The 27879-nt window shown below is 44.4% G+C and overlaps 3 protein-coding genes across 4 annotated transcripts in view; all 3 read right to left on the reverse strand.

The window, feature by feature from the left end:
* The window catches only part of ryr2b (ryanodine receptor 2b (cardiac)), a 71072-nt gene extending 63395 nt beyond the window's left edge, over positions 1-7677 (reverse strand). For both annotated transcript variants that reach the window (XM_047603233.1, XM_047603232.1), the window contains exons 1-11: positions 7555-7677; positions 4749-4868; positions 4217-4321; positions 3459-3533; positions 3280-3358; positions 3075-3187; positions 2633-2756; positions 910-1006; positions 730-804; positions 347-503; positions 64-225 (exon numbers count right to left, since the gene is read on the reverse strand). In XM_047603233.1, coding sequence (XP_047459189.1) covers positions 64-225; positions 347-503; positions 730-804; positions 910-1006; positions 2633-2756; positions 3075-3187; positions 3280-3358; positions 3459-3533; positions 4217-4321; positions 4749-4868; positions 7555-7602 — 1155 coding nt within the window. In that variant the 5' untranslated portion in view covers positions 7603-7677. The remainder of the gene's footprint in view (positions 1-63; positions 226-346; positions 504-729; positions 805-909; positions 1007-2632; positions 2757-3074; positions 3188-3279; positions 3359-3458; positions 3534-4216; positions 4322-4748; positions 4869-7554) is intronic.
* A 3218-nt stretch (positions 7678-10895) lies between these two features.
* actn2b (actinin, alpha 2b) lies at positions 10896-27803 on the reverse strand. The gene is made up of 21 exons (XM_047602511.1): positions 27511-27803; positions 24076-24190; positions 23869-23988; positions 23715-23801; positions 23507-23594; positions 22943-23021; positions 20178-20259; positions 19861-19946; positions 19526-19618; positions 18835-19065; positions 18491-18638; positions 18025-18175; positions 16034-16142; positions 15276-15416; positions 14926-15108; positions 14542-14676; positions 14039-14218; positions 13793-13939; positions 12853-12918; positions 12609-12767; positions 10896-12423 (listed from the first exon to the last, which is right to left on the reverse strand). The coding sequence occupies exons 1-21, from the start codon at positions 27640-27642 to the stop codon at positions 12265-12267; spliced, it is 2691 nt and encodes an 896-aa protein (XP_047458467.1). The 5' UTR covers positions 27643-27803; the 3' UTR covers positions 10896-12264.
* Positions 16444-18018, reverse strand: LOC125018536 (extensin-2-like). Its single transcript, XM_047602516.1, has 3 exons — positions 17556-18018; positions 17410-17462; positions 16444-17295 (listed from the first exon to the last, which is right to left on the reverse strand). Exons 1-3 carry the CDS (start codon positions 17576-17578, stop codon positions 16511-16513), a joined length of 861 nt encoding a protein of 286 aa, XP_047458472.1. The 5' UTR covers positions 17579-18018; the 3' UTR covers positions 16444-16510.
* Positions 27804-27879: the final 76 nt, after the last annotated feature.

The following is a 27879-nucleotide window of genomic DNA, read 5'->3' on the forward strand; positions in this document are numbered from 1 at the left end:
AATATGCTGCAGCAGTCAATAATTAGTTTTCCTATAATGGTAACACTGAATACACGGATTTACTTTTCGCTGAGAACCTCCCAAGCGAGACTTGGCATCGGCAGCTTGGTACGTCAGCCAGAGCCCGGAGTCTACGTGCTGAACGTAACAAATGGAGTCTCCGTATTTGATCTCTGGGATTCCCATACCATCGGCATTCGCCTTTGCGCCGGGATCGAGCTTCTCCTACAAGTAAGAATCACACGCATGATAATGTGAATCACAAATCAGTGGATTTTGAAGATTATGAAAGCAGATTATGAAATGATGACAACAGACACTTTCTGTTTCTGATGTTTCTCCTGACCTTTGATGAGCGGAAGCAGAAGGAGGTCGCGTTGATGTCAGCTTTGTCCCGATCTACCAGATGCAGGCCTCTCTCCTCTGTGAGACCCAGGTACCTCCCAGTAGTCACGTGGCACAGTCTGAACGGCTGACCCCAGCCCGTGTGCCTGCCGCTCCAGCTGAGGAATATCACGTCATCATCAACATCGTGTTTCTGTATTGTTTGTGATATCCTTAGAAACTGAACAGTTTAAAGCAAGCACATTTTCTCAGGCCCTTTTCTTCAGCAAAAATTGAAACTTTGGGTCCTACTATTGGAGGTGTCCTTTTAAATAGAGCTATATATATATTTATTTATTTTTTTCTTGAGATTACAGGAGATCACCACATCTCTTGTACACTCACACAACACGCAGGATCTCCAGCCTCCAGAGGGAGCGGGCGTGGCTGGAGACTGATCCAATCTCATAATGCATTATCCTAGATTAGGGAAAAAAACAGACACGGCTGCAGAAATAAGGGACGTTTTCTTTTGTTTTCTCGTCTCTAGCTTCCATTAGAGGAAGACTGGTCCATTTAACTGACCTTTGAAGCTCCTCTCCCTGCTCTGTGGAGGGAATAGTCAGACATGCGTCGCTGTGGCTGTGGAGCAGACGCAAGGTTTCACCTCCCTTTAGGTATCCTTGAATTTGAAGAAGGACAAAAAAAACAACAGCAGCAGCAGAGTGAGACTCAAATAACCGACAAAAGCTTCACACGACTGGCCGAACTATTGGAGGTGAAGCAGGTCAGGGAATTAACCTGGACTTTTCTCAGTGCCGAGTTGCTACAGTTATACATAATATGAGATTCATGTCATTCCCTGTAAGTCCCTGCTTTTAGTGTCTTGTCAGAAACATGAGAGAGCAATGCCTGGGTGAACTCGGTCGACTGCATAAAGTCTAAAGGTGTTTTTGCTCTTGCTCATATACACAGTTATAGAGAGAAAACGATAGCTGAATAAAATGCATTTATGAATGATAAGGTCACAGTTATAGATATGGTGTCCACGATCAGGTTTGGGTGGGTATCTAATGCATAGTTTTGATGGTTGGATGGTTTTTGACATTTAGTTCTCACAAGTGGTGGTTCTGGGACCAAGACGCAATCTCAGGGATTTGAAAGTGCCAAAAACCGCAGTTCCTCCTAATAGCCACTTGAGGCAGGCTCCTCTCATGGCTAACGTCCCATAGACCTCTATGTTAAAATGTTTTAATATATTCATGACACACGCATGCATTCAAACTGCATTAAGCGTTAAAGTGTCATTTAATTTAATTAAGGCTGTGGCCTCTTTGAGTGACAGCTACGTGCATTCATAACCCTCTCCCTGGGCACCAACCACACACAACTCATCTTGACTCACACACCACCTCTTTGGGAGTTAGGCAGAGTGAGGCACTGCCAAGATGACGACAGCCTGTACAGAGCTCAATACTGAGATGTGACAGCACTGAGTATAAGGTCTCCCTACTCACACACCAATGCATCTGGACATGGACATGTCCTTTCCCGCCACCTGAAAGAACATCTCGACCCACAAAACACAACACGCTCCCTCCGCTCCACTCAAACCTCCTCCAGAACCAGACTCGGGACCATGGGAGGTCGAACCTTCTGTGCTGCCGCCCCCACGCCTGTGGAATACCCCCTGACACCTTGAGGGCATCTCTATCCACTGTTGATGTTTTGGGAGAGGTTTTATGTCAACCCTTTGCAATCTTTCTATAATATATAGGATACATCTAGGACACATTGATCAGTCACAACATTCAAACCACTGACAGGAGAAGTAAATAACATTGACCATATCATGACATTTCAATGTGGAAAACTTGTGGACCTGGCATTCGTGTGGCTGTTACTTGATTACGTGCCACCCTCCTAGACCAGACCAGGCTCCCCCACCCCACCCCAATGACACACTGATGGTAGCAGCCATCCCCAGAAAGATGCAGCCGGACACAGGCGCACACACACAAAAGCGGTTTAGGAACAAACAAGGCGGTGACCTGGCCTCTAAAATCAGGAACTAATCAAGCATCTGTGGGATGCACTGGACTGAGCCTGATCCACAGAGGCCCCTCTCTCTGCAGCCCAAAGCCCCCCCCCCCCCACTAACAACATCCTGCTGCCAGACATCACGGTTGGCAAAATGAGGAAAAAGTATAATTCTCAAACACAACCTAGTCATTTGAATTTTGTCATGTGAGAAATGTATTGACTGTTATTGAACACGCTTTGATAGCAGGAAAAAAAGAAAACTCGCCTTGAGCAACAGCACCTCCAGAGCAGATGGGAGCCACATTCCAGAGAGTCTGCTGGAAGGCTGCATTCACAATCAGGCCGTCACTCAAGCTTTTGTTGTCAGATGCGGCGCCAAGGGACAGATGCTGGGGAGCAAACAAAATGCTAATAAGGAAAATGGGCTCATCCGCAATAAATACAACTTCTGATATTTTCTTTCCAGCACAATAGCTGTTATCATAAACAATTATGCTAAACAAGTAATCAGAAGCAGGGAGAAAACTACCGGCAACTACTGAAGGAAATCAGAAGAAATGAAAGCAGGAGAGAAATGTGATAGCAAAGGAAAGACAGTGGAAAAGAACACGTACTTCAGTTACTTCTTTAACCCTGTTTGACATCTGATATGTGTTTATTAACGCTATTGGCACAAGTCGATTGTTTGTCATCTGCTACTGACTCACCAGGTATCTTTCTGAAGACACGTTGACCAGTATGAGGTCATCTCCAACACGCACCTTCTCGCCCTCCGACCTCTGTCTGGATGCAGGGTGGACGGTCCACCAACACGCCTCACCTGAGCCCCACGTGGAATATACGTGAGCACCGCGCACACAAAAAAGACTAACAACTATTTTCAGCTGTTTAAATGGGTTTACCACCAAATACCTGCTCTGTCTTCCTGCAAGCAGACATCGAAGGCCAGCTTGTCAGCCGAAGACTGGGATGAAGACAAGCAACTGAGATACTGGGAGGGAAACGGACAAAAACACAACAGACAGATTTTTGTTCAGAAATTAAAACGGCAACATTCAGATTTATCTCTGCGTTATGTAAAGATGACTCACCATGCCGCTGTACGAGTGCAGGAACAACACTGCCTGGCCGTACAGAAGTGTGCGATGACTGCCTCCAGCTCCCCCCTGCCAATCACAATCAGTGAGAGGAAACTCCAAAAGACACAGAAACGCAATAATTTAACCTTTTTTTTTTATTTTTTTGTTTATTTGTTCAGAGGAGACTGCACGAATCAGGCCTTTATACTTTGGTCTGATGAGTCCAGCTGATGAAATTATCGGTTCCGACTGACACGTCTTTGCGAGACGCGGAAAGAGGTGAGCAGATGGTTTCTGCACGCGTGTGGTTTCCACCGTGAAGCACGGAGAATAAATGATAATCGCGGTGTGGGAGCGCTTTGCTCGTGACACCGTTTGTGATTTATTTAAAATTCAAGGCGCATTTAAGCGGCACGCCGACCTCAGCATTCTGCAGAGACGCGCCGGTCCATCTGGTTCGCGCTCGGCGGGACCTGTTAATAGGACGATGACCCCGGACGCACCTCCGGGCTACGTGAGGGTTATTCGACCAAAAAGGAAGGAGTGCTGCGTCAGGTGACCCGGCCTCCACAGTCACCCAGCGGAGACGGTTTGGGATGAGTCGGAGCACAGATCGAAAGCAAGCAAGAGCGTGCAAAGCTGTCATCGATAAAGTTCCAACGAAACGGGCTTTTTAGGACGCGTACCGATTTTTACACGTCAGACTGACAGCGATGACATAGTGAACATGTAATATCTAGATGCGTGAGGAGGGAAAAGAAGGCGCCCACCTCTGCAGACAGGTGCTCGCTGTGGGCCAGCATCTCCTGCAGGGCTCGGACGGAGAGACACTGGGACAGGACGAAGCCACAGACTGACAAGTCCGGAGGAACATTCTGGTAGAAACAAAAAGACACACACATTCAGTCTCCAAAGGTGGCTTCATGACTGCCTGCTCCCTCCACAGGCCAACAGGGAAGTTAATGACAGCAAACAGGGAATGGGGCAGGCCGAACTGGGAGGGAGAAGGGTGGAAATCTGACAAACAAAAACAAATGAGGCACACAAGAAAGTAGCTGGATATAAGTCAGTTATAATATAGTATACTTATGATGATGATGATATACTTTAAATACATTGTGTACTAGATACGTATTTAAAATTGAACACAGAATGTACAGTCATTAAGTAGAAATAAATCAATGCTTATAAAACTTTTAAGTGAATTATTTCAGCCATATCTAATTACGGGACAATACCTAAGATAAGGACCGCTCTGGTGGTGAGGAAAAACTGTGCATGGACCGTGGTGGAGCTCTGTACCTTGCAGTTGTAGGTGGGCTCGAGCCTGCACAGTCTGCTGCCAAATCCCTCAGCAGCAAGACAGAGCTTCACGTGCTCCTCCTTGGAAGTGAAGGTACTCTGCAGAACGACTTCATCTCCCTGAACAAAGCACACGCACAGGTTTTAAAAGCGGCGACTTAACGCAAGCTCTCACATGCATGAAAGCGTCTTAAGAGCGCGCTCACGCTGCGAGATGCGATCTTTTCACGGACAAATCAGTCTGTGAAAATCTGATTATGATCAAGGTCTTTATCACGCCAAAAAGAAAAATCAAAGAAATCCAAGTATTTGATTTTGAGGACGGCTCTGAAGCACTTTAGGCTAAGAGACACTTTATATCTCCATTAACTCTCATTTCATATCAATAAGATTGTTTTAGGGAAGTAAAAACTTTAGGGCAGTGTGAACCAACACTCCAATCCAGTTTAATTTTACTTTTAGAAACACCGCAAGTTACTCCAGGGAATGCGTGCATGAGATGTGTGGCATTTGGTACTGGCACGGCTTGTACTGCATGTCAGCAGGCCATGATCTGGTCCCGTTGCGACTCCATGTACAGTAGATTGCTGTCACTTAACATTTATCTTATCTGCATTCAAACGCCACATGGACCACGTCAAGGGAATCAGGCTTCTCCATCTATTTAAGGAACCACAGAGGGGGAGAACAGACGGCCGGTCTGCAAAGTCCAGTCGGGACTGCTGACACCTCTCCGTACGCAGGATGCAGAGCTCCATATTGGGAAGATACGGCACTGTCTGACCCCTAATTCAACCTTCTTTCCACTCTTCATATCAGCAGTCCTCTGCTATCAGTCAAACACGCCGCCCCACGCTGGGGCACTGCGGAGCGTTCAGATGAGAACGAGAAGAGGTCTCGGCTCTTCTTCGAGGTACATTTGGAAAGTAAATATTCACCATGGTACACGACTTAATCTAAATGTCAAAAGCCCGGGGAATTGAAAATGTGTGTTTACTCGAGGGCAGCGGGTCGTTACCTGTCATGTTTGTTTGTATATACACAGCCTGGTCAAAAAAAAGTCACCACCTGGATTTTACTAAACAAATAGGTGCAAGCCTCCTATTGGATAATTGCTGCATGGGCGATTATCTTTCAGATGGCATCAAGTTATTTAACCCCAACTGATGCAATGAGTAGGTTCTCAAATGAGTTTTTGCTAATTTAAGTGATCTGGTGAAGGAAAACAACAGTAGAACTCAGGGCTGTGTTTAGCAGTAAAAGTAAGGTCATTTTCAAACGTACAATGTGAAGGGAACTCAAGGGATTGGGACTGAACAGCAGTGTAGCCTTAAGAAAACCACTAATCAGGAGGCTAACCAGGAAAAAGGGCTTCAGTTTGCTAGGGAGCATAAGGATCGGACTCTGGAGCAATGACGGAAGGTCATGTGGTCTGATGAGTCTGTTCCAGAGTGATGGGGCATCAGGATAAGAAGAGAGGCAGATGAAGAGATGCCCCCATCATGATCCTAGTGGCTACTGATTAATGATTGATCATGAGTGGTTCAGGGAGCATCAGGCATCATTTTCCACATGTGGACCGGCCATCGCAGAGTCCAGACCTTAACCCCAATGAGAGTCTCTGTGATGAGCTGGAGAAGGCTCTGAGCAGTGGTCCGACTCTCCCATCATCAATACAAGATCTTGGTGAAACCTAAATGCAACACTGAATGGAAATAAATCTAAAAGACACTGCAGAAGCTCAATGAAACGATGCCACAGCAAATGTGTGCTGTAGTGAAAGCTAAAGGCTCTTCCATGAAATACTAGAGTGTGGGTCTTTTTTTTTTTTGACCAGGCAGTGCACATGTGTATACTGTATATAGTCAGATCAATACATTTGAAGATTTCTTGTCTCTTTATAGTAGGTCTGGGCCACCTCGCCTCATGAAAAAATAATACACTTTACATCGCATGAATCAATGAGCAAGGCGGTTTCGCAAATTCCATAATATTCAATCTGTGTCATCTACAAAGTGAATTTGTCATGAGACGAGGCGAGGTAGGATCTGTGCGGCATCCCACCTCGGCTGAATAATTTCCTGAGGGGAAACCCTTCATTTAATGTGATAATGTGTGACAGGCGTATCATGGATCGATCTTCGCAAAATGACTTTGCTCCAATCTGTGCACTGGGTTCTGTAATAATCACTCCTCAACGCCCGCCTGTGCAAAAGCGTGTGTCTCATATAGACACGCCAGACACTCTCCATGTGACATGTCCTTATCAGAGGGCAAAGATTAGGAGCTGTGAGGGGACAACTTACAACTAGGGAACAGTGATAGCATCTTGCAGTGTAGATGAGAAAACTCATTTGGGGCCTTTCCTGACTGCCAGCAAATAAACAGAGTAATAAAGATTAATTGGACGCATTAATAAGGAGAGTTAAATTAACTTCCTGCTGTGTATTTAATGTTATTTGTACACAAGCTTGAATAAAACAATATAATGCTAATAAAAATGACAACAGGAAATTAAAGACTTTACCCGACAGCCTTGGTCATTCGCCTAAAAGCTAAACCTGACCTAAAAACAAACTTTTATTATTTGAATTAGTGAAATAAAATGCGGACAATGATAAAAACTGAAATGATACAATAACTGAGAAAGAAAATTTACCTCAGTCGAAAAAAAATATAAATAAGTAAAACTTTAATGAGCATCTACTGTCCTGAAACATGGATAAACAAAGTTAACAGATTAGCTAGATTACGCTAGCATGCTTGTGGCCAAATGCTAGCTTCACATTAAATTCGAAAGACTCACCGTACGCAGAAACTGGAATTCATCCTCACCCTCTCCAGAGTCAGACATGATTTGAGTCAAGCTAGCCACATTAGACCAGCTTCAAGTCCACCAGTTTCACAGGAGGAGACTGTTGGAGGAGACAGCAGGAGGAAGAAGGTGCGGAGACGGTGGCATGTGTGGGCGGAGCCTGTGACATGACGCCATTTTTATTTTCTTACACCTGTTTCATTTGATTTATTTTTATTTGTTTGTTTGGCTGGATTTCTATACTCCAGGGAAGCTACTGGCTCAGACTTCAACCAACAGGAGTTAACGCTAAGGCAAAACCCAAAACACAGATTTATGAATTAGTTTGATGAGTTTAACCTCTAAAATATGTCTTTGTGAACTTTGTAAACGTAAGAGTCAACGTCACTTCCGATATCTGACCTACTGGAGTCGACTTAAGGTTTGTGGCATTGAAAACCCTGCCAAGAGTACAATTTAGGATTGTTGGGAATGTTATTAATTTGAAGGCAATGGCTTTGGATAACAGACAAATCAGGAAAATACAGAATAAATACAAATAATACAAATAAATAATATCTACTTTAACTCTCCTAGCGCTATCAGGAACATTTCCATTTGGTTAGTTCCAGAAACCGAAGTTGATTATAAGATAATAAAGTTAAAAAGTATGTGGGAAGATAGTGATAAAGGACCTCATCCATTATTTAAGAAACACATACTATAGCTTTTTCGTGGATCTAAAAATGAAGAAGTTAAGGTGGGAAATGGTGTATATGTACCAACGATGAATTAGAGTATTTGAAGAAGATTAACTGATCAGATGTCAGTCTATACAGCAGTAATAGTGGCCATAGGTCTGCAATGGATGGAAGAAGTAAAACCTGACAGAGTAGTATGTTGTGTAGATTCTCTTGCAGCCTTGTATAGTATTAAAACTATGAAATTAAGCCGAGAGGATACTGGAAATTCGGCAAAGTTTATTCAGACTGCACATGCTAACAATAGAAGTGAGATTTTGCTGGGTGCCTGCACATGTAGGTGTAAAAGGGAATAAGGGAGCAGACAGAATAACTAAGAAAGCAACCAGGATGCAAGATACAATAAATTCACCTTTGGGAAAAGAAGAGGTTGAGGCACTGATCAAAAAACAAATTATGGAAAAGCGGCAAACCAGGTGGGACATGGACTGTAGTGGGAGGAAATATTACAGTGTGCAGAAATCTATAAATGCACAGGGCGTGAAGAGGAGAAACAGAAAGGCGGAGACAGATTTAAGATACTATTCAACCACAGGGACAAACAAAACAGTGTTTATGATAGGTAAAAGTCAATCAGATGAATGTGTGCAGTGTAAAATGACAGAAGAATGTAGAATATATACTGTATTATTGCACTGTAGGAAATACTAGGAGGAGGGGGGGAAATAAATTATGGAAAATATAATTAAGGCACGAAAGAAACGTAGTATTGAGGCTTTATTAAGAACTGTAGGAGATGGGGTAAAAGATGCATAACATAACTGACGTAAAGTATGATGTAAGGTTCAGGTTACATACTCCGATACAATAGGATGCAGTATGCTTCTTCAAAGAAATGGTTGCAACCCTCCAATAAACAAAAAGAACTTCCATTATCCAGCTAACGTTAGCATAGATGCTGGTAGGGATGCTAGCAGTGATGGCTGTTTCTAGAAACTGCGATAGATAGTCTACAGGGCTGACGTAGAATTGCAATCCACCATTCACATCCATATGCACACCTTCAGTTAATTTAGACTGCCATGTCTTGTGGATATGGGAGGAAGAACAAAATCTCACCAGTGGCTAGAAAACACTGGTCTGAAGGGCACAAGGACTCATCATTGCAACAGAAATGGTCCCTAAGCTCCAAATCCATAGAGGCCTACGACAGCAGGTGAGAACCAAAATGCAGGCGGTTGCACAGATGCCCTGTGAGACAGGCTAGCTGACACATAACTGGGACAGTGTACAAAATTATCTGTGCCAAGGCTGAAGTCTCCAAGTTCCAATAGGGGGGGAAAAAAAACACTTAAAACAGGAACAGCAGCAGGTAGCAAGCATTTTTTTTTTTTACCGCTCAGTTCTCAATTTGCATCATTTTTTATTCAAATTTGTCCCTTTTTTTATTCTGTTTTTATAGTTAACCATAAGAAAAGACAAGATGCTGCAGAGAGCAGATGAATACACATGGTACAAGCAGCTTGATAAGATCAGGAAGCACCGGGGACTGAAGAAAACGACTGGAACACATGTGGAAGGTGAAGTCTAAAGCTGGATCACAGGTAATAGAAACACTGAGGGTTGAAAGTAGAAGAGCAGCTGCAGCAGATTCTAGGTAAAATACTTGCGATCTCTTCCCAGAACAGTGCAGTCGTTAGTCCATATGATTGCCTTTATGTTTGACTTACTTAGGCTGAAAAAAAGGTAATTGTCTGAGCATAATTATTTGGAACCAAGTGCCAACTGCACACTGTCTTCACTCACTACTTCACCAAAAACACATGAAAATCCAAGAATTATTAGGAAAGTGCTCATACCAGTGACATACATTTGGTAAGTATAATAATTCTGTCCAAACAGGACTTCTGCCAGCTTTCACTTCAAATATCAGCCCAAAATGTCTGTTTGATTAATACGTTGGTGTCTATATCTGGAAAACCTATAGATATGTTTCCATTTGACTGAGCATTTGTGATGTCAAGCTTACAAATGATTACACTCCCCCCACCCCCACACCTTTTCTCTAGTTATCACTCCAGCGGGGAGATAATGCAGCAATATCCATTCCCATTCATTCCACCACCACCCTTTGCGATAAAATTACACTTTCACAAAAGATATTGCATAATCTTGTAACGGTATGATAGCCTTGACATTTGCAGACCAAGTTAATGCTCCTCTAAAATATTTCACAATTCACTGAAATGTTCTGCAGTGATATCCCGAGATAAAATTTATATATATATATATATATATATATATATATATATATATATATATATGTATATATAAGCCCTGAGATAGATTTCAGAAAGTAAAAAAAATCTAATTATTAATACATTAAAAAAAGATCTATTTTTCATGAGATTGCCAGATTTGGATCCATGCGAGCCCCACTCAATTGAATATTAACTGTAACCTCATAGACATGACGAACTTTGTAAATAGAAACAGACTGAAAATTAAAATAAAGCCTATATTCCCAGCTTAGATTTTGTCCTTAAATTAAAAGACAAATCAGTCAGTACCTTTTCCAGTGACAAATCGCATATGAAAGACATAATTCAAGCAACGATTTACCGGGTCGAAATAAATGATTGAATTACTCAGTTTATTCAATTAATTTTATTTTCCTGAAGCTCAACGTCTGGTTGATATGAAACAATTTACTTTTTGTTTTTGTTTTTTTAAACCAAAACCTCCCTCATAGACATGTGGTGAGTCAGTGTTCATTGTTAATGTCCATTAGTTTCATTAAAATATAGTTTTCCTTTTATGCTTGCAAATGACTGCAAATGACATTTGTTTTAATTCACATAACTTCACAAATTAGCGATGAGGGTGAAATGAAGAACATAAACTGCTTGGTTTCTCGTTACTTTACCACTGAAAATCACACAACGGTTGTTTTAGAAAGCAAGGTGCATCTGGCACATTTTTTCCTGAATAACTGAATAACTACTTAGACACTCAATTTTTAAATGAGCGTGGAAATAATTTAATGCCGTTTTCCAATTCCTGCTCAAACAGTACGGAACATGATATGACATTGAAAGGAAAGTAGCCAAACAAGCTTGCGAGACAAATCAGGACAGAAGTATTGCATTTCCTAATGACAATAGTACTTAAAAAGAAACACAAAAGTAAACATCTAGTCAGTACACAAATTAAAGGCATGCAGCACAGACATGTCACGTTCTTAACCAGCACAATACTCTTTATCAAATTTGCTGCTGCAAGAGAAAACGTTACTTCTGAATGCTGCGCATTTAAGCTTCTGTGTCGCCCGCCTTTAAAGCACTGAGCAATTGTAAACATTTACTTTTGCATTCATGCGGGTTCTCATTTTTCCTGTTGGTGCTGCATATTTCTGGCCTTCTGGGAATCCACTGTGTATTGATGGATGGCAGTAGGTCTGAAATTGCTTTTGCAAACTGTAATTCACTTCAAGCATCTCAAAATGCCTTATCAGAAGATTTTATTCCCAAAACAAAAGGCGCTGCGAGGAAAGACTAATACGACACACAACATTGCAGGGGCTATTTCCTCCGAATGATAAAAGTCCTGAAACACTGTGATCCCTTTGGCGTATGAGTTTTGTCGAGTGATCGGCGCTTTCGCCTCTTCTATATCCACCCTAATCACAGAATCCTTCTTTCCGCCCAAACACCATTACACACAAGTTCAAAATAAGCAAATTGCATTGTTCCTCTATATAATGTGATGATGGCAATTTTTATTTGTTCTGGGGGCAAATAACTAGACTAGCAAATAACATGAAAATGCTCAGCACGTTTGCACACACACTGATGGTGCCAGAAAGCTAATCAATAAAAACCTTTATTGTATTTGACATATTTGATCCGCCTTTTGATTTAGATTCCTTAATTTCATCAATAGATGGCGGGCAGGCAGGGTGAGGGTGGGGAGGTGGGGGACAGGTCAACGGTCAGCAGATTAAAAGGTTTTCTAGTCGGGGTTAAAGGTCGCTCTCTCCGTAAAGCGCAGTGGAGAAGGCGGTGTAGTCCAGCGCCCCCGGTGGTGCCCCGTGGCCACTGTACGGCGGCATCCTCATGATGCAATACTCTGCCTGCTCAGGCGGAAGTTCCCTCCTCAGCTCCTCCACGAGTATGTAGGGCTGCAGAGGCGATAGGAAAAACTGCATTTCAGCTTCCTGCCACGTTTTTTCCATTTCGAGCTCATGAATAAAACGGCACATCGTAAATCAACACGGCGTGGCGAATACTTGGGAGCGGCGTCGGCTTAGGGTATCTGCCCGCCGCCATGTGCCGGCGGGACACACTCGCAGAGACGGGCACGTACCTTATCAGCTGCCAGGATCCGGAAGGATGCAACAACCTGCTCAGCGGTGTCTGTGTCAGCAGTCTCCCTGGTCATGAAGTCAATGAAAGACTGGAAGGAGACGATGCCGGTGGCGTTGGGGTCCACCAGCATCATTATGCGGGCAAATTCCACTTCTCCCTGAAAAAGAAATAATAATATGAATGAGTTAAATGCATCTGACACGCAATGAAAATGACCAACATCCCCCCTGTAAACAGCTTACCAAGTCATAACCCATAGAGATGAGGCAGGCTCTGAAGTCATCCGTTTCCATCGCTCCATTCTTCTTCTACAACCACAAATTTCAGATTAATCAAACGGAGAACACACACGACACTGCATAGGAGGCCTTCATATTAATATGTACGTTTTATCCAGTAGGCAATGCAATGAAAACCAGAACTAACCGACTGGAAAATAGCTGCAATCCGACAGCTAGTAACGTAGTCAGTGCTGCTAAAGCATAATTCATATAACTTAAGTGGTTTTGCAAAAACTGGAATGTAGAGGCCTGTGTGTTTGTCTTAGCAGACAATTTATTTCGTTTAATTTTTGCATCAATTGTCTGCACTTAATTTCGTTGTACATGTTATGACAATAAAGACATACTATTGTATATTCTGACAACTAATGTAGATAAGTTGCACCATGTTTAGGAAAAAAAAAAAACAGGGGGAATGCTTTCTACTTAAACGCCTAATGTTCTGGGCGGTGCGTGATAAAACATTAAAGGTGGCCACATGGAAGCTGCATATATAAAACAGCATTATTTCAGCAGTTTTGTTTTTTTTTTCCAACTAAATTTGTGTGTAGTTGTGTGTATTATACCCACTGTTAATAGAGATGTAGCATGAATCAGTTTAACGGCGCCCTTTAACAATTCATCAGCTGTTACAGTTCTGCCAAATTATAAGACTCTTATTCAACATGAGAATCATCAAAATAATGTGGCCAAACACGCCACAGCACGATAACAACTAATGTTTATAATGGATTATTCGCCGCCTCCCAAGAGAGAACTGTTAAATCCTCATCCAAACGAAAGCTGCCGAGCATTAGTATGCTCACAGTTACGGGACCATGTCTAAACTTGGGGCCGTGTTTTAGATCGGTCACGCAGGTGGACGTAAGTCTCCTGCGGTCTGAGCAGTGGAGAGCTGTACCCTGTCGAAGTGGTTGAAGGAGGATCTGAACTCGTTCATCTGCTGCTGGCTGATGCCCTTGGCGTCCCTGGTCAGGATCTGGGTCTCTATCTCGTTGATGGTCCGGGCGATGGTGGTGAGGAGCAGCTCCCACCCGACGCGGATGTGCTGTGGCGAGGGCACGTGCGTTACAACGAGGCCACACGTGGACAAGTTTAAAGAGTACTAATAAATGTATGTGAATTTCTCAGAACTTCTTGGTTGTACCTCCATAGTGTAGTTGGTGTGTTTGTTGTCGAACACGAGAGACTCTTGGATCAGCTGGTGGTCTCCCTCCAGCTTGTCGATGTTGGGCTTGTAAGCAACGATGACGTGTTCGAACTGCTTCAGCTGGGTCATCTGGTCCTCCAAGGTGCCTCCTAACTCCAGGGAGCAGCGTCCGATTTCCTTTCAGGGCGACACACGCAACAGCACCTTCAGGATCATTTTAGTTCATAAGATTCTCGTGTAAATCTCTCATGGGTTTGCTTACAGATACTGCGGGGACTAATTTACCTGTGGCTAAAAGTAAACCCTGTCAACATGTATAGACTTCGACAAAGAAAAATAGTATGTGTGTAATGTTTAGTACATTTACTTTGCATTATTTAATTATCATCTGGGAAGCCACCGTCATTGGACCTCCCCCGTGCATTTGAAAACAATTATCTTCCATTTTAGGTCTTTATTTGATTTCATGTCAAATTGCTTATGAAGGCTGAGTATCGAACCTCCATCCTGGACTGTATCCAAGGCCCGATGAGATTAGCCTGGGCAGCAAACTGCCGCCTCAGCCTTTCATGGGCATGCTGGCGAGCCATCTCCTCCTGGAGGGCACCGTCTCTCTGAGGGACCAGCTTCTTCACCTATTAGACGCACACAGAATAGGGTGACATAGTTTTGCAAGGAGCCCCTGGACAAAAACAGGATTTGACCGAGTGCCAAATCCTTCAGCTCAGTGATAAAATGTTCTTTATCAGTAAATGTAGCCACTTCTCTCCATGCTCCCATTTTTCATAATTAATGTTTTTTTTTTTTTTTTTTTTCCCCCAGACACCCACTATCTGAGTAATGACCGTTTCTCAATGTAGCAGGTCTGTGAGTGAGTCTGCTACCTTTTCCCACTTGTTGAGCAGCTCCTCCGTTGTGATAGTGCTGTAGGGGTTGATAATGTTGGCCTTGATCCCGTAGCTCTGGGAAATTTTCTGCACCTCATTGTGGATTCCCAAGATAGCCTGTCTCTCTGCATCCGCCTCAGGTAGTGTGGCTTTAAACTGCTCATGAGCCGCGACTAGACTCTGGAAGGGGGAGTTAGGAGAGGAAGTCCTGAATTATTGCAGCATCATAGACACTAAAATGGTTGATAACTGTTTATAACAATCAACCAAACAATCACAAGGAAGTTGTAAGTCATTTATTTTTGACCAGGAACGTGTAGAAATGCGAAGGAGTGCTGTGATCCTACCTGGACCTCTTCAATAGTGTGCACTATGAACATGTCCTGCAGGTCTTCCATGGCTCCTTCCATCCAGTTGTTGAAAGGCGCTGACCTCTTGGCAAACTCCAGAAACAACTGATCAATGGTCTCCAGCAACTTCTCTGTGCGCTGAGAAGATTAAAAAAAAAAAATCATTTTATATATTTTTAAATCCTAAAAGTGTCACTGTAACATGACAAAAAAAAATCATCTTCGTGTCTAAAAGCACATCCTCTAGCTTTATCTTTCCCTCGTTAACCCCCTCAACTCTGGCTTAGAGTCCTTCCCCTCAGGAAGGGGGTAGCGAGGAGCAGGAGATTGACAGAAATAGATCTCTGTCCCCGTCATTCAGGCTTAATCCCTGGCCCTTTTCCCAGCCCCTCACATTTGCAAGTCTGGAACGGCCAGCACAGATCAGAGGAAGTGTCTAGTGGGCTCGGAGCCAGTCACTTCCTGGACTTCTACTCTTACCCCCCCCCCCCCCCCCCCCCCCCCCCATCCCTCTATTTTACTCTTCTACGTGTGTCTCTGCTCATCAACCTGTTGTCTCCTCACCATTCAGCTCATTGGCAGACATAAATATGCTTCGGTTGATTTTGGATCCAATTCATTGAATCCGATTGGGGGCTGTATGGAACTTTAGCACACTCTTGTGGCACAAATCCTTCAACTTTCAGGTTCTCAATACATTTTTTTTTACCCCCCACCCCCCCAATTCAACTGTAATTCCAAATGAAACACATTACCTCCAGTGCCTCTCTCCTCTTCTGAGTCAGGGTTCCCAGCTTGTCCCACAAGTCACAGATGCTCTGGCACCGTTGGTTCACAGCAGCGACATCATGGTAGTCCAACTCACTGGATGGGAGGAGAAGAAAAAAGAAAAAAGAAAAAAAAAAAACCTTAACAATTTTATCAGTTTTCTTCAAATGTGCACATTTAATTCCAGCTACTATATTATATATTAAATTCTGTATACCTTGACGCCCCAATAGTTGCTGGATTAGATAAACCCCATTGTAACTCTATTTAAGTGTCCTGTTTAAAGTACCAATCTCTCAGGAACAAGACTTAAGCACCATTACTGTCAGATTTTTATTGTTTTTTTTATTAAACTAGCAAACATCCCTTAGAGACTCTCAAGTGACACACACAGACACCTCATTCAGAATTTTATTCAAAATATTTCATCATCATTCAACTTCAGTTTGAAGACTACAGTCCCGTTAAACTTTAGACGTCTGGGGCTTCTGCTGGAGCTGCACGGGAACCGGAGCTTGAGTAAGGCTTTGAGCAGAGGGGTAGTGGTATCTCTCATAGTAGACCTCATTCCAATGATCGGCACCGTTCTCATTTTCCATAAGGAAGTGAGACAGTGTTCCAGGAGGAAGCTGACCAGACAAGAAGAGGAAGTAGTGGTGGCGGTTTGGTCCAAATGACGTCAGGTGCTGAGGGACCGGCTGAACGTGGCCGCTGCTGCTGCTCTCAGACGTGGACACCCCCACCTCAGCGTAAGAAGGGGGCCTGAAACCTTGATCTTCAGTCTCTCGCTCTGAATTGCCATGGTCAAAAATGGCTGAATACTCATACAAGTCCCCAGGTTGGTAGAAAAGTTTGGGATATGGAGGAGGAGGAGGAGGAGGCGGCATCCCGCTTAGCTCCTCACTTTCCCTTTCAGAGTTGCCATGCTCAACGTTTTCTTCATAGAGCTCAAGCTCACCGGGCTCGTACACAGGCGGAGGGGGAAGAAGTCCAGCAGCAGGTCTGGGTGGAGATGCTCTGGACACAGTGTAGGTAGACTTCTCCACTGGACTCCAGTTGGGAACCCCACTGAATGTGTGGGGAATTGAACTAGAGCTTGCTGGATAGGGGTCAGGGCTGGAATATTCCTTCCCCACCGGCTTGAAATGAGTAGGCGGAGCAGGCACAGCTGGAGGCGAGACATAACGGAGGACAGTCCTCGAATCCAAATGAGAGGAGTCAGCATCTTTCGGATGATGCTGCCTCCATTCTGTGGGAAAACGCTTATGGTTACGTTCAATAAGCCAAGAGACCACACAATAACATTAAGGACATTAAATATGGAATTACCAAGTACATTTCATCTCTGAAGTTGATGTCTTACCTTTTTTAGCGGGAAAGCAATGGACGTTTAACACTGCAATGAGGAGCAACTGGCTGTACGTGAAAATAGAAAAGTCAAAAACCTAGAACAGACAAACCTTAAACTGGAAATGATCACGCAAACCTAGACATTTAACGAGCACGTACCTTGCAAAGATCCAGCGAGTCATTTTGCTTGTCAGCTGAACTTTTTCAGAGTGCCGGTTAAATGTGACCTTAAAACGCTCTGTGGCTGGTCCGAGCCTGAGGAGGCAACGGCTCACAGGTGTCTATGATTGACTGCTGATTGAAACCCCCAGCATGTCTGTGAACCACACCTCCACCTCTCTGCTGAGATGTATGAAAGCCACGCGCTCAGAAATGAGAAATTCTCTCCTTAAAGATCTAACCTCCGTCCAATCGTGTAGTGGATCTTATAGTTTAGTTCGTTCTCTTCCATCTTTGCCAAAGTTGCTTGTCTCCCACTTTTTTTTCTGTCTCAGATGCCCAGAAATGACACAGGCTAAATTAGTTCATGATTTAGCCAAACAGTCGCCCCGTAGGTTATGCACCGTGTACGGCCAAAACACAATTAAAAACAGGAGTGCTATTATTTAATGTTATAGGCGACGCGTACTTTAGTTCCTGTGCAATGGCAGCAATCTGCTCCACTCTGTCCTGGTGCGCTGCCAAGTCGCTCTCGAAGGCCTCGTGTTTTCGAAGCAGCGCTTTGATTTCTGTCAGCGTGGCCGTTTCGTAGTCCTTCTGGGAGAGGATCAGTTCTTTACCTGAATATCGCACAAGGGAGAGGAACACGGAGGTAATTAGTAGGGGAGATCTAAACCTTATTTGGTCACTGCAGATGCAGAAAATGGCCTGTTGCAGTCCGCTGCCGGGTTGATTGCATCGGACAGACCTTCAATTACATCTCATTAGGAGCACGTCTAAACAAACCCCAGGCTTAAATGAAACTCTTGGACGGTGAAAAGAAGCAGGGATACGAATGACTGTAGATAAACAAAGAGCTAATAAGTCAGGATAGACACGCGGGCCCGTAACGAGAAACAGGCAGGAAAGAATAAGGACGGGTTGCTACGACTGACCGCTGGCCCAGTTCTCGTGATTGGTGGCTTTTTGGCGAAACTTCTCTGCCAGGTGGTCCAGCCTCTCCAGCCTACGGATCTCTGTAAGAAGCCACTCCTCGTAGCCTTTCTCTGCCTGCTCCAGGCCCTGCCAGGCACCGGTGATGTCCTGTCAAGGCAACAATAGTAAAAACAACAAATGGAATTTTTTTTAGTTGTTTCTAAATAAGGACATTTTGCAAAAATATAAAGCAAATCAACCTCTGAGTGATTTCCCATAAATAACCAAAGGAGGTGCACACAATGATACTTCTTTGACCGTTACATAAATTATATTCAGAGAGAGGTTTGTACGTGTGACTTACGGACACCATCTTGCCCTCGGAGGGCATGAAGGCAGGGCGGTTGCTGATGCGCAACTTGGTCTGCAGGGTGTTGAAGTTAATCTCCAGCTGGCACTTCTCCTGCACCTTCGGGGGCTTGTGCTGGCGCCTGTAGTCCCTGAAGTCTTCCAGCTTCCGCTGCATCTCTGCCATGGTCTTCTCCGGGGTCCGGTTCTCCAGCCAGGGAGTGGTGCGGCGGATCCACTCCAGCAGCTGCAAATTACAGGGACAGGACAACATAGGGAAGAAGCAGAGAGGCAAGAGAGCTCCATGTTAAGATCCAGTGACTGGATACTCAAGTGGGGGAAATGAAGATGATTTTTGAACCTAAACATAAGCTTTTCGTTGAAACTACAAATGTTGAAAAAACACTTAATTACCCCAAATTGCCAGACCCCCACAGACATGTATGCATTGTTATTTGTGGTGGTTTTCATCAAGGCAAACAAGTCTGGCAGAATTTCAACTCAAAAATCATTGTTATGCTATTTTGAAACACTTATAAGGGGGAAAAAATACTTTTTCTTAAATTGAGAATATTTCAGAAAATAACAACTACTAGTTATAGTAAAATTTTATAGATATTAATACGAAGATGACAAACCTCAGTGGAATATGTACTCTATTTACCGACATCCAAAAATGCTCAAGTGTCACCGTCATCGGACTTTACCTCACTGGCCAGCCGCTCATACTCTTCCATGAGTTTCTCATTCTCCTGGTTCACGCCGAGCACCTTACAGATCCTGTTGGCAGCCGTCTCTGCCTGAGAGCACAGGGCACGGGAATGATGTAAATGATCAAAGCAAGACAGCCGGCCATTGATCCTTTTTAATACACCTAATAACATTATCCTCGCGACACGTTTGCGGAATCGAAAAGTCAAATCATACTGACGATGGATTTCTAATCCAGACCGCGCCCCCCAGAATAAATTTGCACCGTATGGATGGATGTTCAGTCATCTAGAAATACACACTGGTTAGGTGGTAGTTTCAGCCTTTATACCTGCTCAGCTCCAGCAAAGGCGTGGTAGAAGCAGGACACATAGGTCATGATGGCTCTCTCGTCTGGCTTGGGGGTGTTGATGATATCTGTGGCATCAAGATGGATGAAAGGTCAAGGAGGCAGAAAGAAACAAACAGAAACTACAGCTGCAACGGAAGGTGACAGAAACATCCATTTGATATCTGCTTTAGATTTCATGTGCTTTCAGCTCCTCATGAACACAAGGTTATTCTCCAGAAATGCAAATATATAAGGAGGTCATTAAGTAAAACCATTGTTGTTAGTGTGAGCTTTTGATCTTCTCCCATAAACATTACCTTCTGCGTCCAGCATTTTGGGAATGTCCAGGTGTTTCTCGGCTATGTCGAAAGCCAGGTTCAGGTTCCCCAGAGGATCATCCTAAATAAAGAAACACAATTCTACATCACCGCACACCAATGCTGGACTTAAAATGCCACTGCGCTGATCTCTGTGCTATGGAGGACACATTATACTCCCTGGTCACATACTCTGCGTGCACATTTAAAAGCTAGTCGAACAGCTATTGAGCAGATCTGCACAAACGCGCGGAATTGACATTTTCCGGCTTTGACATGACTCGAATGGTTATTTGGACCTTTATATGTTGGCTACTGAATTACTGACACGCCCGCCCAAAGAAACCATTGGCATTTCACAGGAAAGTCAGTGGCTAACGATTCGGCTTCGCGAATACATAACTCGTCATTTTATTTTCTGAGAGCAATTAATATTGTAGTTTTTAAACGGACCAAAGTGAGATGACATTATTGAATCTGCAACCACCAGACGTCATTATTTTTCCTCTACAAATGACCTGAATGACTAATCTATTAATAATCTACACGGAAACGTCACAAATCATCTGGTAAACAAATAGACCTAATCACCTACTCAAATAAATTTCTCCCCAGTATATATTTCTTTGCGATGACAGATTAAACAAACAATGTTTTCTTTTCCCACACGGGGAGACTCTTGACGGGAGGAGCCGAGCGTTTCGACAGAGTGGGGAGCGGTGAAATGAGTCAACAGCTGACAGCGAACCCTTCGCTGGAAACGGGGCAGTCAGTGAGAGTGCAATGGGGAAAAGGGATCATGCTGCTGCTATTGTCCCTATCTCTGCGTCACTTTTCCATAAAGGTGTGGGGGGGGGGCACGCAACATGACAACGCCAGCTGCAGATCCTATGCAGGACAGATAAATGGATGCACAGGGTAGCAATTTAACGGGACGGACGGACGGAGGGATGGATGGATGGATGAGTGGAAGGGTACCGGAAGCCTCCTGTGCATGCGTGTGCCTCAGACCCGAGCTGTCGCAGCGGGCTCCGACGCTGAGAGCTTAACGAACACGCTCACCTGGAGCCAGACGCAACAGCTGCCTGGCGCACGACAAAACCGTCTCCTGGCAGCGCGAGCTAAACTGAAAAGTCGCGATGTGACTCAGTCAACGGATATGTGTGTCAAAAACAGGGAGGGTGACGTAAAAGGAAGAAATAGGATATTGTGGCATTTGTGTGCCGGTGCACGTCATCGCGTGTGTCGTGAATATCCTGTCCTGGTTATGAAAAAAGACTGAAACCAATCATTTGGCAGAATCCTCCTGACTTTAGAAGTCTACACCTTCTCTACCTAACCTGACTATGTCCATCTCGAGTCTGTGCAGGCTCTAACCGGGGGACATGATGTGATATAATGGACAATAAGCGGAGGTAGACCTAAGCCCGAGCCCTGCACGGACTAGGCTCATGTTTCTGCGACTATTCGGGGTCAACTCCAAGTCAGCCGTGTGAGTTGTGTGTTGAAGTCGCTCTGTTTCCAAAGCAAAGGAAAATGTCACTCTTCGCATTCAGCCGTGGTCTCCCCCCGTTTATATTTACCATACCAAGCTACATTCGTCCTTGCTCCTTTCCCCGAGGTCACCCACGCTAATTAATCCATAGGCTCATTATATCAGCCTCGGAAATTCCCCAGAAACCTCACAGATACAATCTTTTGGCAATAAGGAGCGATTCCACAATCCCCAAAGCTGCCTCTGGCTTTTCCATCTGGCTAAGACGGCCCCTTATTCCAGGAAAGAAAAGCTTGTGTATTATTGTTGCTCGACAAACACGGGAAGCCTGCCAGCTGTGCTCTCTAGCTTTGCATATAGGCAGCTCACTGAAAGTCCTCACCTGTTCAGGCACAAACACCGAGAACCCTCGGCATCCATTGAACCACAACATTTAAATAAGACGTGCAGTTCTGCTCTAAACATATTTAAAGCTCAAGTCGTACCCACGCATTGACACGCGGGACGTTATCTAGGTTGCAACCGCATGATAAAAGTCAAGTCACCGCAGAGTCGCACAAGATAGGCCACAGATCTCCACTACTGCATCCAATCTTGTAATGAGCACGGTGGGATGTGGAGTAACAGCCCTAAAAATTTAAGGAGCAGCTTTTTCATGCGCAAGTGGCGCGCTAAGTAATCTAAGTTAAAATAATGAAGCATGAGCCGAATGAATGCACTCAGGATGAAGACATTCTGCCGTGAAGGAGAAACGCATCCATAAATTTAAGGAACATTATAACCAAATTAGCCAAATAGCACGAAAAACTGCACAACGGAGCGGAGCCTCCCACAGACAGCTTACTTCATGTCAAATAATTTAGTGGGTAAACAACGCGGAGGTGGTCCTATTAAAATGCCACATATTTCTAAGAGTGCCCTACGGCGCCGTGAATAGATCAGGCAGTCCTAACAAACTAGACAAACGAGCGGCTATGTCTCTCATTCAAACACTTAAAACATTACTGTGTCAAATAGGTAACAGGTGAGCACTGCAAGTGAGTTATTAGCAGAGGAGGCGGCTTAAAACGTTGGCACACTAGTCCTACATATAGACAACAAAAATAAATACATGATGGAGGAAAAAAAGTCCAAAATGACTCCACTGTGATTGTCTTTTTTTTGTCACTTCACACCACGACCAAAGTGTTAATTTTTCTGGGGAATCGGTGTGTTAGCGTGCGGGGCTGAAAAACACGGCACCCTGCTGATGAATGAAAACACACGACACCTTGTTGAGCTTAGAGTAGTCGAGGAGGTCGGGTCTGTGTCTATGAATCAGGGCGCAGAAGGCCAGGCCGTCCTTCCAGCTTCGTCGACCAATGAGCAGAGAGAACCAACACGTCAGTTCAAATAAGGGAAACTGTCCAGGGTCCGGTCCAGGCATTAAGCATTAATGCTGCAACAGCACTTGGTGGCAGCGTTTCGCTAAAGACTGCGTTGCTGTGACATTACAAGACCATATAGGTTGAACGGGATCGAGATCACGCTGTAATCTGAAACTCAAGTTTGGGCTATGATCATCCACTCCATTCAGGACATATGTGTGGGATAACTGAATTGTAATAAATGCAAAAACTTTAAATCCACTTAGATTTCTTGAGACACTGTGACCAAATCATTTAGAAATACTGTATACTATACAGAATAGAATGAAATCTTTTCTTTTTCTGTAATGCCATGATCTTGATCCCATAATTACAAACTAGATTAGAAATGTATTAAATAAATAATCACCATAACCAAACATAATTTAAAGCTTAGTGTGGCTCACTATTTATTAAGCAGCACTCACCTGACATGGAAGTTTTGGACATTAACATTCCTGTAGGGGGCGGTCTTTCTCTGACACCACAGAAGAAGACCTTCCTTGGCAGATGTTTCTACGGAGACAGTGAATCGTAAAAATTTAAACGTGTAGTAGGCGTTTGTAGTAAGCACGCAATAGACACGTCGCATAAAAAATCCGAATCGATTTAAATATTTTGGATTAATTATCCCACCTTCCACGGATATGTCCTGAATGGCAAAGCGGAGGATGATCGTCCAAATCATTCCGAGGGTCATCTTTACGTTCCCGTCCACGATCTCTGAAACACAAAGCCCGCTGTTACAATCTGAAGTGGAGTGAGGATAAAACACAATCAGCTCAGATACCTTCAGCTCCGATTGACACCAGTTTCACTCCTTTACTCGTGATGAACTCCAACGCTTTGTTGACGTTGGCGATCTTATGGAACCGCATCTTCCCTCGGTCCGGCTTGGGTAACCTCTCTCCTGCAGTGTTACGTGGCAGGGTCAGATATCACCGCAACAAGGAAACACTGTTACTCTTGAGGAGATTTCTAGTTTTGGTGCTCTAACCTGAGATGACTTCCAGAAGCAACATGAGTTTCAGTCCGTTCCTGAAGTCCTCCTCGATGTTTTCAATCTGAGTGCCAGCTTTCCTCAGGTGGGAGTTACACCAGGCTGTGAAGGTCTGACGGGAAAGGCTTTGATTAAAATTTGATTAAATGTCACCGCACACACCTTCCTCATTCGATGCTCGAAAACGACTTTGTGCAAAGCTCTGCAGCAGCAACAAAGATAGAGACAATTATCTCCAAAAGCTTGTTGCAGCTTTACTTATTCTCCTATTTACATTGTCCTGACTCTGCTATAAGCAAAGTATCTTTCTCTGTGCCGTAAACCCAAACAAACAGTTTAACAAGTCCACTCCACCAGACTAAAGACCAAATCAATGTTAACCTCATTGACCGCAGGTTAACCTTCAGCGACCCATTAGTGTCCGATTTCCACTTTCCCCGCTCGAATTCCATAGCTCATGAGAACAAATGCACTCGGTGTGTGGCACTGAAATACTGTAAATCATGTTAAGACTGGATCACTGTCTTTCTCCTATTTTTATAAAGCAACTCGGCGGCCAGGAGCAGCGCGCTCGGCGCGGCGCGGATGAAAGCCGGGAGCCCGACCGCAGAGCGCATTCCAGCCGATATAAGGTGTTAAATTTAGACGGCTCTGCTGTGCCTCACGATAAGAGACCGGGCAGGGAAAGGAAACGCGTCAAAACGTCTCGCCGCGTCAACACGGGGCGAAGACGTCACGTGGACGCGGGCCGAGTTTTCCCCTCGCGTCACTCTCCGTCGCTATTTCGCCACTTATAATATCGCATGTCGATACGCGGAGACAGGACGTGCCTGCCGCTCGTCCGGGTCAAACTCTTTTACTTTGGCGGGGCCTGAAAACGGGCAGGAGCGGATAAACGGTTTGATGGGGCTAAATATGAGGCCACGAGGACAAAGAAATGGACACGTTGTCGTTTTGTAGATATGAAAATAAATAACTTTCATCACTATCATGAGCTGCAAATTAAGTTTCTGTGTACGTGCACCTAAAACAATGTAATGCTCTATGATGTAACTGAACTTTCTTGGTACATTTGTCTCTTTTACCCTCCAGTTGTTTTGAAGTGTGGTGCTTAAGGTACTTTTTAAAGCATTTAAGGTGGATGTATATGTTGTCTTTTCTTTTGAACTTTTCACATTTAACTTCGGTGACTTTTCTTTCTTAGACCATTATTGAGAATCCCTTCATCAAACTCATTAAAAAAAGCAAAGAGCAACATTTCATTTGTTGTGCTTTTGCACCTGTTTAAACTTGTGAATATAACGTAATATAAATCCAGCACTTCTTCATGCCCCTGACACGCCACCATGGGTCACCCACAGGCAGCCACTCTGGCTTCCTCGCTATGGGCGTCTGTGCAAAAGCGGAATAGAACAGGCTTTAGAGTAAAGGCCAACGCATTCCACATGGAGTGAGTCCGCGGGGTGTATGTGACATTGAACTGCTGCCCTCCTTGTCAAAAAAACGTGGCCTCCCTGTCCTCGTTTGCAGAACCCTATTGCCCACTTTCCGAAGCCCCCCCTCCCACCCGCTCCAGGACCACTGCCCGATGACGATCAAAGCTAAAAATATTTATGAATCACATCCAACGAGGACCCACCCTGTCACCGCACTGACTGATGTCTCGGGGGCCTCGCTAGGTCGGGGGGGGTTTGCGGGCTGCGTACAGCGGGATGGAAAATGAACGGTTGTTTAAAACGCTGTTAAGGGTTCGGGTCAACGACGGAGTATTCCGTTTACACAAACCTCTCTCCTGATCAGTTTGATTAACGTGCTTATTGCTCGTCCGCGAGACTTCTGCGCTTGTGCTTAATGAGAGGCGGCACCCTGGCAGTGTTTATTTGGCTCGGCCTCGGGGGCTCATCAATCTCTTCGATAAACCTGTCAGGTAGCAGATTCAAAAGAGATCGGTGAGGGCGATGACACATTACTGTCCGGTGAAGGAGAGCCACCGCAGCTGTTGGCGGGATTTGAATATAAGCGCCCCGCAACATGACTTAATCAAAGGGGGAACTATTCGAGTGACAATAAGTGGAGCGAAGAAAACCCTTGTGGCAACGCTACTGCTCACTTTGAACATCTAGCCAGGGCGGAGACTGAAAAATTCACCACATTGGTGACCCTAACCATCAGTGAACAGCTGCTCCAAGGTCTCAAAACACTCTCCAGTGAGCATTTGTCAACTCCAGGTTGTGATCAGTAAAAAGATAAACAACTGGAATCATATCTGCGCGTATGGATCGGGGACCTGACTTGTCAGGCTGCTGCGCTGTGTTGCCAAAAATACACAGTTTGGTCATGGATGTGGGGTCCACGCGGGTGGGGTTACGGAGGGCGTCGGGCTGATGCTGAGCAAAGAGAAGCAGTAAAAGGCCAGAGCCAACTTTTAAAGCCCTAAAACCAACTGAGAACAGCGCGAGGAGGCCGAGGCTATATCGAGCTGAGCTGGTGCTGGTACAATCTTTTCTGCGTGGTTTCTATAAACAAAAGAATTCCGCACCAAGGACACTGGATTAACCCTACTATAATGCCTTTTGGACCCGAGGTTAAAATTAGACGCATCGTCCATTCTAATCCCAGGAGCGTCATCATGTGTTTGGAGCATCTGTTGACAGCTCGCATTCCGCGCGTATCAGTGGAGAGGCAGCAGGCTGGAGAGGAGCTGGGAGCCAGGGGGGCTATTGTTAGCTGGTACCCACCGCATCCGTCCGTCAAGCCTCCCTCCCCGGAGACGAGACCGCGTCAAGTCGGCAGCATCACACCGGACGCTGCCTTTCGAAATAAAGTTGCAGTTTAAGTTCCGAGAATAAGATTGAATCCCTCGAGTCAAAAAATTTTACTAAACTATTTTCAGGATTTTCTGAGCACCGTCTCTTATTTGTTTCCCACCAATCAACGAAAACAAGAAGGAGGTTGAATTCATCACAACTGCGTTATGCGGCTACTTGAAATGTCTCTTAGCTTGCAGTTCATTCAAGCTACGTGCACACAAACGATAATTTGAGACGAACAGTCTAACTGACTCGATTTATAAGAGGAAAATAGTAACAGTAAATCCGTATGAGGCCTTTTGAGGCGGTGAAATTCTGTTTTACTTTGAAAAGGCTGCCCGGAAGTTAAACTTTTCGCTCAGACTTGCTTAACGTTTGTCCCAAGAGTTTTAAGTCAAACTATGTCGCCAAACAAATGTCAAATAATCAAATAACTGTTAAAGTTTTGATATGCAAGTGACATGTAAAAATTTTAATTAATTTCTAAGGCTACTCTAAGTAACAACACTGGTTATTTTACTCTTTTATCTCCATTTACACTGCGGGTAAAGGTGCGGTGGCTAGCTTAACTTACAGTTCAGGTTTATTAATTAAGACCATAGGGAGTTTCACTTTGACATACTTTCCTCTGCTGTTGTTCCCAGGCCGGGTCCAGCAACATGTCCCTGTCCCACTCATCCTCCTGCATCATGTAGACCTCCTCATCGTAGCCGTTATCATAGTGCACCGTGGTCTCCACCTGGGTCATCATCATGGTTGAGCCCTGTCTTCTTTTCTCTTCCCTCAAAACTTAAAAGTTATCCTCTAGCAAAGTGTTGGACGGGGTAGTTTGGTGACTCTTCGCTTCGACTAGCTGTCTTCTTCTTCCTCTCACGCTTGCCCTTATCCTCCCGACCTGACAGACGTCTGGCCCCGGTTGCCCCAGATGAACAAACGGCGGTATCATTAGTACTGGACGGTCACGTGACGCCCTCATACCTTCCCCCAAAAT

This window comes from Mugil cephalus, chromosome 13 (assembly GCF_022458985.1).
Source record: "Mugil cephalus isolate CIBA_MC_2020 chromosome 13, CIBA_Mcephalus_1.1, whole genome shotgun sequence".
NCBI classification, from domain to species: Eukaryota; Metazoa; Chordata; class Actinopteri; order Mugiliformes; family Mugilidae; genus Mugil; species Mugil cephalus.